The sequence below is a fragment of the Herpailurus yagouaroundi genome, unplaced genomic scaffold, assembly GCF_014898765.1.
Source record: "Herpailurus yagouaroundi ecotype Mexico unplaced genomic scaffold, PumYag 67700, whole genome shotgun sequence".
Lineage (NCBI taxonomy): Eukaryota > Metazoa > Chordata > Mammalia > Carnivora > Felidae > Herpailurus > Herpailurus yagouaroundi.
Genome location: NW_024420499.1, coordinates 8,955,952 through 8,969,107, shown reverse-complemented (window position 1 = coordinate 8,969,107; position 13,156 = coordinate 8,955,952). Strand labels below are relative to the sequence as shown.

Sequence of the window (13,156 nt, the reverse complement as noted above, 5' to 3'; positions counted from 1 at the left end):
TTTATTGGTACAAAAAAATGGGGGGAAATGGCCCAGACTAACTGACCCCATCATGGACCTTGGGCATAAGAACTTGGTGACAGCCGAGGAGATAAGGAGAAAGGCTATAATCTTTACATTGCAGTTCAGTGCAATATTAGTTTTCTGGGATTTGGTCGGGGTGTGGAGGGGAGAAAGATGAGGCTGGTTTTTAATGTAGGAATAGGGGAAACAAAACCTAAGGGCATTGATGCTTAATTTCATTTTATAGACTTCGTGAAAGTGTTGTAAAGTCGTCAGCTTCTAACAATTTTTAAATTTTTATTATACAAGATCCATTTTATCTCATTGTGGAGGTCATCACCATAGCAAATTATGCATATTTAAGCAAATTATGCCCAATTCTCCCCTCTCCCAAACAGCCAGGTCCAAACCCTAAGAAATCTAGCAGAAGAGTAGCACTCCCTTCAGAATTTCCTTACCGTCAAATTTCTAGAGATGCAAAACATTCACTATTGCTTTGGTCACAGAGGTATATTTTTAATGATTTGATATTTCTTTGCATTTGACTTATTTCCTGAGGAAGTAGAAGTAAAAGTAAATGAAGAAGTCAAAAGACATCTAGATTAGCTTTTTGGAAGTTTGCACCTTGATAAAAAGTAGATGATAAAGCAAAGAAACCTGCATATGGTGGGATCTCTTCTGATAATTAGCCTCAATGTAATTATCCTCATAGTATATTAAGGTCAGAAGGTTGGCATCAATCAACACCAAATATACCAATTTGACAATAGCCACATAATAAGGGGAGATTCGGACCTTGGTATATCACACTGAGCAAGAGATAATCTTGCAGATTTTAGAATTATTAAATATGGGTCTAGATTAAGATTGATATATTATGTCCTTTGTAGAGCTGGCCAGCTAAATGACCATAAGGCAAGGACCCTTGAGAGAGGTCAGGCTTGCTGTGCAAACTTGGATTTAAAGAAAGCGGTAGAAGCTTATTTGGTATTTTTTTAATTAGATATTATTTTTAAACCTAAAATAGTAAGCAAGAGTGAAAGCTAGGGAAGCAGGAGAGGAGGGGAAGGAATTGTATAACCTTTTTTGCATAATACACTAAAGTTAGAGACATAAAGAGACCCAACATAGTAATCAGAGAATGACAGGTCAGCTATATTTAATAGGTTGCTGTAATTTTTCTTTCTGATTTACCACTGAATAAATATTTCCTATAGATGACAAAACAAAAAAGAAAGTACAGAGATTTGTGGTTTGTGCTTACTTTTGAAAACACAATTGCAGGGGCGCCTGGGTGGCTCAGTCGGTTAAGTGTCCGACTTCAGCTCAGGTCACGATCTCGCGGTCCGTGAGTTCGAGCCCCGCGTCAGGCACTGGGCTGATGGCTCAGAGTCTGGAGCCTGCTTCCGATTCTGTGTCTCCCTCTCTCTCTGCCCCTCTCCCATTCATGCTCTGTTTCTCTCTGTCCCCAAAATAAATAAACATTAAAAAAAAAAAAGAAAACACAATTGCAAAGCCTTGTGTGTGTGTGTGTGTGTGTGTGTGTGTGTGCACGCATATGTATGTATTATTTTCACCTTGCCTGCAAGCAATACCTGGATCTCCTCTCTCTCTCTCTCTCTCTCTCTATATATATATATATATATGTACACACATATATATATATATATATAGGCATATAAGGAGAAAAAATTAAGATGTATATATATATGTATATATACATGTACATGTATATATGTATATGTATATATGCATGTATATATACATATGTATATATATATGTATACATATATATATATACATACTATATACATATATACATCTTAATTATTTCTCCTTGTATTCCCATGTCACTCAGTCCTTGGGACTGGAAACTATTTCTTCATCTCCAAATCTGGCACGTCTTTCACTATGATAGTCCCCTTTGCCTTCTGTGCCCAGTATGGTAATGACACTCCTCATGGCTGTGGCCTTGGTATTTGACACTGCCATGTGTAGTCCTAATCTATATTGGGGTCAGGAGTAGACAGGCCGGCAGGATAGTAGTGGCAGAGGTGATCTGAAATAGCACATGATCCAAAAACTATATTTGAATTACATTAGGTTTATATTTAAATATAACTGTCAGCTTTCCCAGTCTTCCACCACCCAGACCAAGCCTGTCTTCCACACTCAGTCCTGAGAACTTTCGTACTTTACAAGAACCTTAGCCCCCTGTTTTGAAGCAGTTTTACCTTCTAGTCCACAAATATTGAAACATTCAGCATGTCTTCCATTATGTATTTCAATCTATTTTCTCAGTCTCCCCACCGGCCCCCGCCACTTTCTAGAGCAGTTTGTATTACTGCACAAGAATAATGCACAAGAATCATTTGGGGGGATCTTGGGACCCATCCCCAGAAATTCTGATTTCATAATTCGATGGTAGGGATAAGGAATCTATATTTTAAACATGATTCCCCAAGTCTATACAGTCCATAGTTTGAGAAACATTGGTCTTGAGGAAGAGATTTTCCATTCTAAATGTTCCATTTGGATTGTGAAGCCCATTCGTCTATCTCTGTAACACTCTCTCTGGCACTTGCTGTGCTACATATGTCATTTTCAGGTTTTCTCTTCATAAACTTTTCATAAAATCTCTACTTCTAATATTTAAAACAAAAGAAGAAAAGTCTTTGCTAGTCCTTCTAGGTGCTGTGCAACCTTTTCCCTTTCTTTAGCTGTCTAATGGCTTGTGTTCCCTAGTTTGTTTTTTTTTTACTACCCTGAATCTAAAGCTCTTTACTATTCATACTGACCACTTATCAGTTCCCTTTTGTTCTTAATTTCTGCTATATTTGTTTCTGTTGATCAGCCTCTGCTTTTGAGCCTCCTCCATGACCAGTGAACACTGCCTTCTAGTGGCTCTTTTTCTTCCTGTTACCCCCAACCCCCATCCTTAATAAAATTATCCATCAAGGTGCTAATTGTGCCCCCTCTCCTGGAATTCAGACGACAGAAACAACTCCTGAAAATGTGGGGTTTCAGGTAGCAACCAGACCAAGACCTTTAAATTGCCGGAGATATTTTAGATACATAGAAAATATAACAAAGTGTAAAGGATTTGCCTAGTATTTTATGGTTCAAAAATATTTTAAGACTAGAATTTTCATAATTTCTTTTGAGAAAAGCTTTTGCAAACTCTAGGGTTTCTTTTTGAGTGACAATTTTTTAACCAAAAAGAACACCAATGCATATTAAACCATCAAATAATTCCCAAATTATTGTAGCAATCATAGATACAAAGACCTTCTTCTGCTGGTTCCCTTTTCTCAGAGTGGCAGGGCAGAGAAGAAGACCAAGTAATTATGGAGATCCCTCTGATGTTGACTTTTTAATGTCATAGATACCAATAAAAAGGTTCTCTTTCAATGTTTACTTCCTCGGGAGCCTGGAATAGACTTTCTGTACCATTCAGTGGAAAATCTAATATAAGAAATTGAGTAATGGTACCCTACTAATTAGCATAGTTTCTCACCTCTTTTTTCCCCCAGTTTGATAATTATTTAGTCTTGAAAGATACTATAGTGGACATGGGAAACAGAAACATTACATGAAATTAAGTAAAAAAGTACTCTTAGTATAGATGAATACTAAGTTGAGCTGCTTTTAAGAACAGAAGAAAGAGTTTTATAACATTCTTTTTAAAAATATGAGCATGAGGGGGAGCCTGGGTGGCTCAGCTGGTTAATCTTCAGAGTTCGGCTCAGGTCATGATCTCGTGGTTTCGCAGTTTGTGAATTGGAGCCCCACATTGGGCTCTGTGCTGACAGCTCAGAGCCTGGAGACTGCTTCAGATTCTGTGTCTCCCTCTCCCTCTGCCTCTCCCCCACTTGTGCTCTCTCTCTCTCTCTCAAAAATAAACATTAAAAATTTTTTTTAAATATGAGCATGAGGAGAATTAAAATGTTTTGGTCATTTATGAGCAGAAAATATTTCCAAACAACATGAATACAGATAAAATAGGACCCCCAAGAATTCTACAGGTATTTTATTATACCAATCCATTTCTTTGCTTTTTTTGAATAATTATATACCTGAGTTCAAATATGAGTATAAATAATACATTTATTATGCTTTTGAAGGCTAGAAAAAAGCTTAAAGATATTTAGGACTTTTGTGCTCAAAGATTCAGAAGTAAAGTTTTTCAGGTAATACAGTAATTCTCTAATATGTGGTATTTTTCCAGCTAAAATGTATCTTTAACTATAACAAAGAATGGATTACCAAGAGGAAACAACTAACACATTTGATTCTTTTGACAGATGGCCAGAGGTTGTTCCTCCAGAATTAATAATGTCTAATATAAATCCCTCAGTAATATCCTTCAGAGAAATATGCTAATGTGATGAAGTCTTTAAGCCAAACCTTCACAACTCCTTTGTTGGCTATCTTATTTTCCCATTAAACTTTCAATGAGTTATAACAACAATGACATGCTGAATATCAAGGCCACTATAACAATCTATTTTTACTTCTCTTAAATTCACAAAATTATCATTTTAAATAACTTATATTTTCATTGAGAGTATGTTACCTGTACTATTTGGTTATAATAATAGAGTGCATATTGTGACATTGATTTTGATGATGACTTTAAGAAAGTAGGCTGCTGTTTTCTCTAACAATGGTCATATCAAATCCAATCAGGATTTTAGAACATTATAACCTGTTTTTTTACTATATAATTTTAAAGCTAGGAAATCACCTAACATAAAACCTTCATTTTATATATGTGAAAACTGAGTCCCAGAAAGAGTAAATATCTTACTCAGAGTCCTATAGTTAATTAACGGCAGAGCTGGGGCTAAAACTCCAGTATCCTGACTCTGTCCAGTTTAATACTTATTGACTGAAGTAATCCTAGAACTGTGTCAATTTCCTATGACACTATTGATAGATTACACAAATATCATGACAGTTTTAAGAAGTCCATTGTTGCAGTCATAATACATTGCATATCCTCAATAATTTTTCCGTTTAGTTCGCATTTGTCACAATGATAAAAATGTTTTCTAACAGGGTTAAGCAAAGTTTGTGTTTATAAAATGTGCTTTCTATATAAAGCATGTGAATGTCTAAGGATTTGCCAGCGATCCTACCACTTTGTGTATAAACTGGTGTCTACTCATACCTCATTTAGGTTTTGCTAATATAGCAAATTAAGCTGCTAGAATAAAAGTTTAAGTAGTGATAAAATTTAAGAAACCATGTTTTGTAGTGAACAAGAAAGGGATATCCATAGTAAAGTTAAGGAAGCAATGTTTAAGAATGAATATGGAAATCTTAGGAATCTGTCCATAAACATGTTTATTTTGTCTTCTATGATGCCACATTCAGGATTAAGACACAGAAAATGTCAGCAGGGAACGTGTGCCATAAAAAGATATTCAGCTGATGCAAAAATTAGCTTAAAAATAAAGAACACCCCCTCAACTGTCTAGTTAAAAAAAAAAAACTGCTCTTAATACCGTGCTCTTATTTTGCTATTCATCTATAGTTTTTAGTCTGATTCTATTGATTTAGCCTTATTCAAGGAGCCATACATATTCTTTCTGGGTGTAGCACTAAAGATTATTTATTTACTTATTTACTTTATTGAAGTATAATTAACATATAGTATTATATTAGTTTCAGATGTGCAATACAATGATTCAACAATTCTATACATTACTCAGTGCTCATTACAATCAATTTTATCTATTTCGCCCATTGGCCTGCCCCCCCCCATACCTCCCCTGTGACAACCATCAGTTTGTTCTCTGTATTTAAGTCTGGTTTTTTGTTTGCCTCTTTTTTTCCTTTGTTGATTTGTTTTGTTTCCAAAGTTGCACATGTGAGTAATATCATATGGTATTTTTCTTTCTCTGACTTATTTCACTTAGGATGATACACTCTGGATTCATTCATGTTGTTGCAAATAGCAAGATCTCATTCTTTTTCATGGCTGAGTAATATACCATTGTATATATACCACATTTTGTGTTATTCATATTTAGAGGTGATATTCTTTCCCAAGAATTACCATTACGTAAATAAACTACCCAGAATTTGTATCCAATTTCTACTCATCGTTGCTGTGTGCTAAACTTTCTGCCTAACACTCAGAAAATGAATATTAAAACAGTATGTCAACTGAAGGTAGATAAATTTATTTCTATTTTAATAATTTCTCTAATTGCATTAGGAATATACTTCAACTAGACATAATTGTATGCATTTTACAGGTTTGTGATAATTCATTATACAACTGCTTAAGATTCATGTCATTGTTTCTTTTCTATAAATGATTATACTCTGTCCAGGAAAATTATGACATGTTTATTCTTTTGGTAAATGACACCATGTTCTTCCCATGGAAATTCTAAGGGAGCAAGGAAGATTGGAAATACAATTCTAGATAGTTGAATACTTGTCTATTTTTCCAAGAAGATTGATATATTTTGTTCTACATTTTTGCAGGATCCAACTGGGATATTCTCACTGGATAAAACCATTGGCCTTGGTACTTATGGCAGGATCTATCTGGTAAGTGGAGTTAGATTCTGTATTAGTTATTCATTTTCTATAACAACAATGATTGCAAGTCAAAGCCCTACACTGCAAAGCAAATAATGACAAAAGCATTTCACTTTGAGAGATGAATCAAATTAAGATAGCTCAGTGATATCTGTGAGAATTATTACAAAATAAATGGATTGAAAATCTACAGTGAATGAACCTACCAACCAAAGGTCTAAAAATTATTAGCATACCATTAATAAAATCAACAGAAAAAATAATTAATTCCAATAAGAAGTACCCAAATAAAAATATCATTTGTTTTATGTTATACATCCATAGCATTCTAATTACTCACATTCAACTTTTAAACTGAATGTTACGAAAACAAACATTTCCACAGCATTCTACATCATACTGTGTGTCTGTGTGTGCACATGTGTGTAACAGAGTTAGCCAAATAATCTAACAAGAAAAACTCTGCATTTATTTAATGATTATTTATCAAGCACAAAGTATGTGCCAGGCACTGTAATAGTCCCTGTAGATAAAGTGATTTAAGGGTTGGGAGAGGGCATTTTTACATATTTTAAGCACACAAATAACTGTTTATTTGCTATTATATTCCTTGTGTGGTTGTTGAGGATGATGTTGATGCATTTTAGGAAAAGGCAGGGACACTGTTAAGGGCTGGCTTGGAGGGGGGCTTACTTTAATGGTCCCATCACCTTGATCAGGTGCCCTTCCCTCACTAACATGGGAAATAGGCATTTTCTCAGTCTTTTATGAAGTTCTGTACAAATGTAGTAGTGTTCCTTTTCCCTAGGCCTTTCCCTCAAAAACCAAATCACTATCACTAGGCTGATCCTTATTGTAGACTGACCACAGGTCCTCTATATATGGATTATATAGAGGTGTCCTGGTATAGGTCCAGTGGAAGAGGCTTCATTGTAGTTCAGACAGAGTTGCCCTCTGCTTGCCAAGCCTGTTACCTTTAGGCTACATCTTCCTAGAAGGAGATTTTTTTAAAAAATCATGTACCCAAGTTGGGATAGGGAAGATCTTTAAAATTTGCACAAAAGTACCTATAGCATTGAAGTTGAGTAGTAGAAGTAGCATTGTGGAAGGTTCCTAAAAGCAGAAGGTACCTTGGTGAATAAAGGGTAAATATTGGTAAATGCCAATAATTGTGACAAAAGTTTTTTCAAGCCATTTTGACTTTACCTATTAATGGAATCAATAAGGTATAGACAGTGATGTGATACAAACACAAGTATGCTGTTTATGTCACTTCACTTGCATCTCAGACTGATTGATTAGTTAACAATTGTGTGATCTAGGTGAATTTTGCCACCATATGCATAGACACATACACCTATATGCGTGGAAGTTCTTCTTCACCTCTTTACAGCATATTTATAATCTTCATGACTCCATACTCATTTTAATTCTTGAAGGGTATGTATGTATGTATGTGTGTGTATGTGTGTAAGTGTGTGTAAGTGTATGCATGTGTTTAAATATGTGTGTATATTTGTTTTTATTTGAAAGAATAAAGCTCTCTCCACCACCAGATTTTGGGAATAAAAACATCAGTCATATAAGGTAAAAGGCAAAGGTAAGGTTAGATAACACACAAAGATGGTTTCTCATCATCAGTCATCAGAACTGTGATGCCATATAAAGAAGAAAAGTTGAGGGTAAAAGGTGAGTTGTACATGGTAATTCCCTCTCTCTTTTTTTTTTTCAAACTATGGTTTATTGAGATGTAGTTTGAATTTGGTAAAATTTGCCCTTTTAAGTATACAATTCTAAGAGTTTGGACTAATACATTTCATCATGTAACTACCACCAGAATCAAGATTTTTCCAACATACATCTTAAAATACACAGTATACCTTTAAGTAATATTCTTCAAGTAACACTTCACTATGTGGTGTCCCAGCTTGTATAGTATGGTTATAGTTGTTACACATTTTTCTTTTTTTTAATTTTTTAATGTTTATTTTTATTTTTGAGAGAGACAGAGCATAAGTGGGGGAAGGACAGAGAGATAGAGGGAGACACAGAATCTGAAACAGGCTCCAGGCTCTGAGCTGTCATCACAGAGCCTGACGCGGAGCTCAAACTCAGGAACTGCAAGATCATGACCTAGGTCAAAGTTGGTCGCTCAGCCAACTGAGGCACCCAGGCGCCCCATATTTTTCTTTTACGTGTGATATAAACCCACAATACTACTTCTCTGTTTCCCATACTCAATACTATTACTTTTTATTTAGTTACCTTTTAGAGCAATTAAAATGAAGAAAATATTTTTATTCATTTGAGCCATTTCTGGAATGTTAATTTCTTTGGAAAAATCCAAGTTTCTATTCTTAAGCATGAAGAATTTTCTATAATGTTTCTTATAGTGTAAGGCTTCTGGTAATGAATTATCTGCCTTTATTTATGTGAAAATCCCTCATTTCTTCATTTTTGAAATATATTTTCATTGGATATAGAATGTTATGTTGACAATTTTTCTTTCAGCAGTTTAACGATAATCAGTCTATTGTCTTCTGGCTTTCATAATTTCTGAAGTGTGTCATTTCTATCTTTGCTTCTTTGTATTTTTATTCTTGCTAATTTTAAGACTTTTCTCTTTAACTTTTTCAGTGGTTTAAATATGAAATGTAGGGTTTTTTTTTTGTTTTGTGTGTAAGCATGTGTGTCTTCAGTGGACTATCATCCTTGGGATTCTCTGAACTTCTTGAACATGTAATTTGATGTATTGTAATTACCCCAATTGTAATTTGGGTGAAATTCCTGACCTTTATCTCTTCAAATATTTTTATTTTGCTTTCTTCTGTTTCTTCTCCTTGTGGAAAACCAATCTTATATTTGTTAGGCCATTTGATATTAACATACAGCTCTTGGATGCTCTATTTTGTTTCTTATGTGTGTTTGTATGTGTACATGTTTATTTGCTCTTATTCTCTTTTCTCTTTGTGTTGCACTTTGGATCAATTTTTTTCCTATCTTCAGTTTCACTTCTTACTTTCTCAACTTTTTTGAATCAACTGATAAGACTATCAAAGGCATTTTTTATTTCTTTTACTGTTTTTCATTTCTAGCATTTTCACTTGACTTTTTTATAGTTGACATCTTTGCTGAAATCTCCATTTGTTCATGCATGTTTTCCATATGTTTCATTAAAACATTTCACATATTAATTATAGTTATGTTAAATTTTCTGTCCACACTTTGAATATCCAAGTCATCTCTAAGGATGGTATATTGATTACTTTGTCTCTTGAGAGTGAACTGTGTTTGTTTGTTTGTTTGTTTGTTTCTCAAAATGTTTGTTTGAATGCCAGACATCATATGTAGAATAGTAGAGATTGAAATAAATAGTAATTATGCCTTGAAATGGGCACACTTGTTCTTCTAAGTCATTAATATGGGAGGTTGAGTCAGTCTTTTAAGATGGGCTATATTTGGGTTATGTTGTTGCTATGGTTACCCTCAGTTCACCTCCAGCTTCAAGTTCTAATGTTACTTTGTGCTTACATGGTGGTAGGGTTCTCAGTATTCCTGTGATACCCTCAGCTTTAGACCTTCCTTGTGCATCTGTGTCTCAAAGAGATTCTCTCTTCATGCTCCTGTGCTTCCCCTAATGTATGCTGGCATTGCTTCTTATTAAGTGTTTGTTAGCCTGACGGTGTGGGACAGGGAGGAATTCTCTGCTTTTTTTAATTCAGCCTCAGCCTTAGACAGATCCTATGCCTCCGGATTATGGGAGTAGGTTTTTCTTTTTTTTCTTTTTCTTTTTTTTTTTTTTTTTTTAGCTATTCTTTCCCTGTGCTAGTCGTAGCATACTTCTTAATGGTCTGAACTCAGGACTAAATCCTGACCAGAAGTAGAGAAATTATTATTATTATTATTTTACATTATCCCCAGCTTCAGTGGGTTTTCATTTATATACCCTGGGGGGAACAGAGTTTGCTGCCCTTCCCCTGAAGTTTAAGGCTCTTATTCCTAAAGGAGAAAGGAGTTGGACATGGTTTCATGTTTTTCCTACTGCAGTGGCTTCTGCTCTCTCCCAGGACAGTACCATACATAAAATCCATGGAGAAAAGCCCGTGAGTGTGTATAAATTCCTCTTATATCTATGGCTCCCGAGGGTATTGTACTCTCATGCTAGCCCATACTTGGCCTTTAACAGTTCATTAAAAATTTAGCTGAATTCTTTATACCACCTTCTGTGGTGACGTTGCATTTCCCCTGCAGCCACAGGTGAGCCAGTGCTAACGTTCCATCTCTCCTTGAATCATCTTTCATCAGACTTCAGGCTAGTTGGTTTCCTTAAGTCTTATCTCTAGGCTCAATAAAAGTTATGATTTTCTAGGATATTCAGCTTTTTCTTCTTGCTAGGGTGGGGGTGGCACTCTTTCCTGCTTTCCACATTCTTATCAGGAGCCAGAAGTCCATGTCAATTCCTTTAACTGAATCTGCATGAAACATCTACCATATGCTAAATCCTGTACATATTTTATATGTACCTATTCAGATCCAGAGATAGAAAAAACTTTTCACCATCATATCTTCAAAGCAGAAACCTCGATGTTACAGAAAGTAGATGATTACACATGGTTTACTTACATTAGACGGATTTTCCTTTGTCACTCATTGATGTGACCTCTTTTTTTCTATCTCAAATTAATTTCCTTCTGAAAAAGTCTTGGGATGGTGTTACTGTAAACTAATACCTCCTTCATGGAATATAATCTTGAGTATGTAGGAAACGCTTTTAAAAGGTTCATACACTTTATGCCAATAATCTCACTTTTGGAAATCAATGATAAACACCAAAAATGTATAAAAAGCATAAATATTTATATTAGCAGAAAGATAGCATATGTAGTGAAAATGGGGCCTGCTTTGGAACCAGGCAGACCTGATTCAGTGCTTGTTTGGCCATTAATTAGCAATGACCTTGAGCAAGTCACTTAACCTCTGAGTACATATTTCCTTATTTATAAAATGGAGCTAATAATACCTAACTTCCAAGATATAATTTAGAAACAACACATATAAAGTGCTTGGCACATAGTACATATCGTTTAAAGGTAGCTATTGATATTATTGTTACTGTTTCTATTATTTGTGAAAAGAAAAATTCAGCAAAATCCTAAATAGTAAAAAACAAGATGAAGTAAATATCTACTCAGTCAATATATCATGGCTCTTAAAAGTAATGTTTATGAAGATATATACCAGCATAGAATTATCTTTAGTATGTGAAGTAAAGTATTCCATATTATATATACACCATGATTACAGCTATGTTAAAAAAAAAAAAACATGCACGTGAAAAATGGTAAATTAAATGGCTAGAATAGGATCCTGGGAAGATGGCGGCGTAGGAGGACGCTGGGCTCACAGCGCGTCCTGCTGATCGATTAGATTCAACCTACACCTGCCTAAATACCCCCAAAACACCACCAGAAGACTAGCAGAACGGAGTCTCCGGAGCCAAGCGCAGACGAGAGGCCCACGGAAGAGGGTAGGAAGGGCTGAGAGGTGGTGCTCGCTGTACGGACTGGCAGGAGGGAGCCGGGTCGGAGAGGCGGCCCACTGGCCAAGCAGAGCCCCCCAGTCTGGCTTGCAAAAGCGGAGGGGCCCAGCGGAGTGTGTTCCCACAGCAAGCGGGACTTAGCATCTGGGAGGTCATAAGTTAACAGCTCTGCTCAGAGAACGGGAGGGCTGGAGGACAACGGGAGGGAGAGTTGTTGAGCCCCAGACAACAGAGCTCAGCTTGGCGGGAACAAAGGCGCTCGCCAGCGCCATCTCCCTCGCCCATCCCCCAGCCAAAATCCCAAAGGGAACCAGTTCCTGCCAGGGAACTTGCTTGCACCGCGCAAACACCCAAAGCTGTGCTTCTGCGGATCCATCCCTCCAGCGGGTCTGACTCCCTCCCGGTGCTGCAGGGCCCCTCCTGAAGCAGATCTCTGAAGGAAAAGTGAGCTGAGCCTGCCCCTCCCGCCCCCCTGCACCTTGCCTATCCACCCAGCTAATACGCCAGATCCTCAGCACCACAAGCCTGGCCGTGTGCAAGTAGATCAGATGGGCCACGCCACCCCACAGTGAATCCCGCCCCAAAGAGAAGGGAAGAGAAGGCACACACCAGTCTGACTGTGGCCCCAGCGGTGGGCTGGGGGCAGAAATCAGGTCTGACTGCAGCCCCGCCCACCAACGCAAGTTATTCAAGACACAACAGGGGAGGTGCCCCGCAGTCCCCCACCACCCCAGGGACTATCCAAAATGATGAAATGGAAGAATTCCCCTCAGAAAAACGTCCAGGAAATAACAACAGCTAATGAACTGATCAAAAAGGATTTAAACAATATAACAGAAAGTGAATTTAGAATAATAGTCATAAAATTAATCGCTGGGCCTGAAAACAGTATAAAGGACAGCAGAGAATCTCTTGCTATAGAGATCAAGGCACTAAGGAACAGCCAGGAGGAGGTAAAAAATGCTATCAATGAACTGCAACATAAAATGGAGACAACTATGGCTCGGACTGAAGAGGCAGAGGAGAGAATAGGTGAACTAGAAGATAAAATTATGG

The 13,156-nt window shown here is 36.6% G+C and overlaps 1 protein-coding gene across 1 annotated transcript in view; it reads left to right on the top strand.

Moving 5' to 3' along the window:
• The window catches only part of NRK (Nik related kinase), a 155,432-nt gene that overhangs the window by 2,129 nt on the left and 140,147 nt on the right, over positions 1-13,156 (top strand). The window contains exon 2 of the mRNA XM_040468433.1: positions 6,505-6,570. Coding sequence (XP_040324367.1) covers positions 6,505-6,570 — 66 coding nt within the window. The remainder of the gene's footprint in view (positions 1-6,504; positions 6,571-13,156) is intronic.